Below are 2698 nucleotides of genomic sequence, written 5' to 3'. Positions count from 1 at the left end.
TACCCTTTTTTCGTGCCCACAAATATTATGTGAGGGGAGGGTGGGACCCGCTTCATAAATTTCTTCCCATTCACCATCCTAAGTTAAGAACGCTTACATCTGTGCCCTTAACGCGTGAAATACACCGGATATCCGATAATCCTTAACCTTAACCTTATCGGTACTGCCAGTAGCCGACGGATATTTATCAGTTGCCCGCCCTCTTTGCCCTTCATTTTCTCTCGGCACATTCCACGCGTTAAATTGCGGTCAACCTAGAATCTATCGATAGATATTGGCTATCTTGGGAGTGATTCTAGGTTGACCATAGAACTACACCGGGTTACGCACCATGAGCGATCGGACGGTCTGAACTTTGCGTTCTAAACATTGGGATAGGGGTTCGGAGGAGTGGCTGGTCCCACCACCCCAGTCACAGTCACACTGCGTAGATTTAGGTTGCATTTTTTCGGTGCATTAATCATTAGGGTTAAAGTTCTATGGGTGGTTGTGTAATTTTCTTAAATATTTCCATCTCCTTCCTCACGTAACTTACAGTTTTTTGGCTTCAAAAAAAAAAAAAACTTACAGATTTTTTTCCCTATAAATTGTAGAAGCATAATCAGAAACAGCAGCAGCTGTTACAACGATGTCAATCATTCCGCGAACTCTATGGTTTGAGATCCTTACAAGGGTTCCAGTGGAAACAACATTTGTTTGCAAGTGCTCTGCAAGTTTATATGTGACATTATTTCGGATATCGATTTTGCTAGAATGCACACATATCGTGATATCCAGAAAAACAACCTGAATTTTCTTTATTTTACCTTGGAACGGAATAGATCAATGCCTTCAGGATTCTCAGTATCAAGAAAAATTTTCTCAGTAACTCATGATTCAGTATTAGCATCCGCAAGTATTCAGGAGTATACTATTGTATCAGATGTCCCTTACAAAAATTCAGATTTTTATATTACTATGTTGGGTTCATCCAAAGGTCTGGTTTGCCTGTTGTATTATAACATAACTTCTCAATATTTTGTCTGTATTTGGAGCCCCGCTACAGCAGAGTATATGAAATTACCTGGATTGCATGCACTAAAAGAATACAACTACCTTGATATTAGAACTCACAGTTTCAGTTATGATTGCAAGATTGATAATTTTAAACTGGTAATTGCTGAGAGCAGGTGTGCTCAAGGTAATGACGGTTCAGCATTTCACATCTTCAGGTTACGAGAAAAGTCATGGAGCACTCAAAGCGTTCAGTATGATATCACCGATTCTTCCTGTGGTGAGATGTTTCTTAATGGTGCTTTCCATTGGGTATCTAATATGTTTGGCCAGGCCTCTCAGTTTGTTTTATCGTGGGATATCAACAAAGAGGTCTTCAAAGAGATGCAGCTACCAAATAAATCTTGGGGTCAAGGCCATGTCTTGATGGATATCGGAGTAATGGATTTGGACCTTTGTGTAATTGTACAGGTTCCAACGAGTCTCATAGAGGTGTGGGTGATGCAAGAATATGGATCTGGAGAATCTTGGTGTCAACGTTATACCATTACCCATAAAACTCTTGTGGATTATCCTTGTTTCAAAGGTTGGGATGAGTTCTTGTTCCCTTTGAAGATGGCGTGTATATTTAAAAGCGGTGATATTTTATTCTGGATTCCTGGAGAGGGTCTTTTATATGATCCGAAGCATCAAAAACTTAGAAATAGAAATGCAGGTGCTTGTCATCTGTTAACAAGAGGACTAAGCAATTATTTGGCCACCATAGTTTCCCTAGGCTCTGATACTTTGTTAGGAAAAGGGTATGAATCATATTAATCAGAGGAAGCGAAAGATAAACAATAAGAGAGTGTGGATTTGCTCGTATGGTGTTGGTAATAAGTAATGGCGTTTAGGTCGAATTTAATTTTCTTCTTTTTACTGGATTTGACTGGTTCCAGTTCCATCTTAGATTGCTTATTGAACCTTAAACCCTTCCCGGGCGGCGGTGGGTCCTGGTGAATTCCATCAACCAGTAAGGAAGCGACGCTTCATAATTACGGAGAAATGGTTTCTTCAGTGAACCAGTAAGGATGCGACGCTTGATAGATTCTGAATGTGAATGTTTCTTCCAAACATAAAAAAATGGTAAAGTCACTGTATACAGTTTCTAATTTGATAGATTTAGAATTTGTTATGTGGGTTTGATTCTGTTAATAGAAGTTATAATTGTAGCCTGTTTAAGGAATCGGTTGTGTATGTTAACATGTTGTAATATCTAGATTACCATCATTGTAATAATCTCTTTGTGACCATTGATACTTTGATAGTAATATTTTGGTTGCAAAGTTCTTTTTTAGCGGAAAATGTTTCATGTGTAATGCGAAGTCAAATATGCGCAATACGGGAAAATCAGGAATTCGTTAAGTCACGTTCAATGCTTTTCACATGCCTATGCTGCCCAAAAAATACATAATATATTAAACGATACGAAAATATTTTACGTTGGGTTGGGGCAAAAATATGTACTTGTTCAAACATAATAGTTAGAAAATATGTGCACGAATATCGGAAAACAGCGAAACGATCAGTGGCTAAGTGGCCGTTAAATCACGAGATCGACTAACTACGTTGGGTGTTTTGAGGGAAATTCTTTTTTTCACCGATATTTTGAAGTTTCTTCCACCCCGATGTACCAAGTGCAAAACTTAGTTTTCACCCGTTTTGA

At 38.5% G+C, this 2698-nt stretch overlaps 1 protein-coding gene across 1 annotated transcript; it reads left to right on the top strand.

Annotated features, from left to right (window-relative positions):
* The first annotated feature begins 825 nt into the window (after positions 1-825).
* On the top strand, positions 826-1809 carry LOC113324877 (F-box/kelch-repeat protein At3g06240-like). The gene has a single exon (XM_026573159.1). It carries the CDS (start codon positions 826-828, stop codon positions 1807-1809), a length of 984 nt encoding a protein of 327 aa, XP_026428944.1.
* Positions 1810-2698: the final 889 nt, after the last annotated feature.

Source organism: Papaver somniferum, chromosome 11 (assembly GCF_003573695.1).
Source record: "Papaver somniferum cultivar HN1 chromosome 11, ASM357369v1, whole genome shotgun sequence".
Classification (NCBI taxonomy): domain Eukaryota; kingdom Viridiplantae; phylum Streptophyta; class Magnoliopsida; order Ranunculales; family Papaveraceae; genus Papaver; species Papaver somniferum.
The sequence above is the reverse complement of the archived record's forward strand: the minus strand, read 5'-3'. Positions and strand labels throughout refer to the sequence as shown.

Bases quoted from the DNA above. Each gene is read 5' to 3' on its own strand.
- LOC113324877 (XM_026573159.1), top strand. From the start codon at position 826: ATGCCTTCAGGATTCTCAGTATCAAGAAAAATTTTCTCAGTAACTCAT.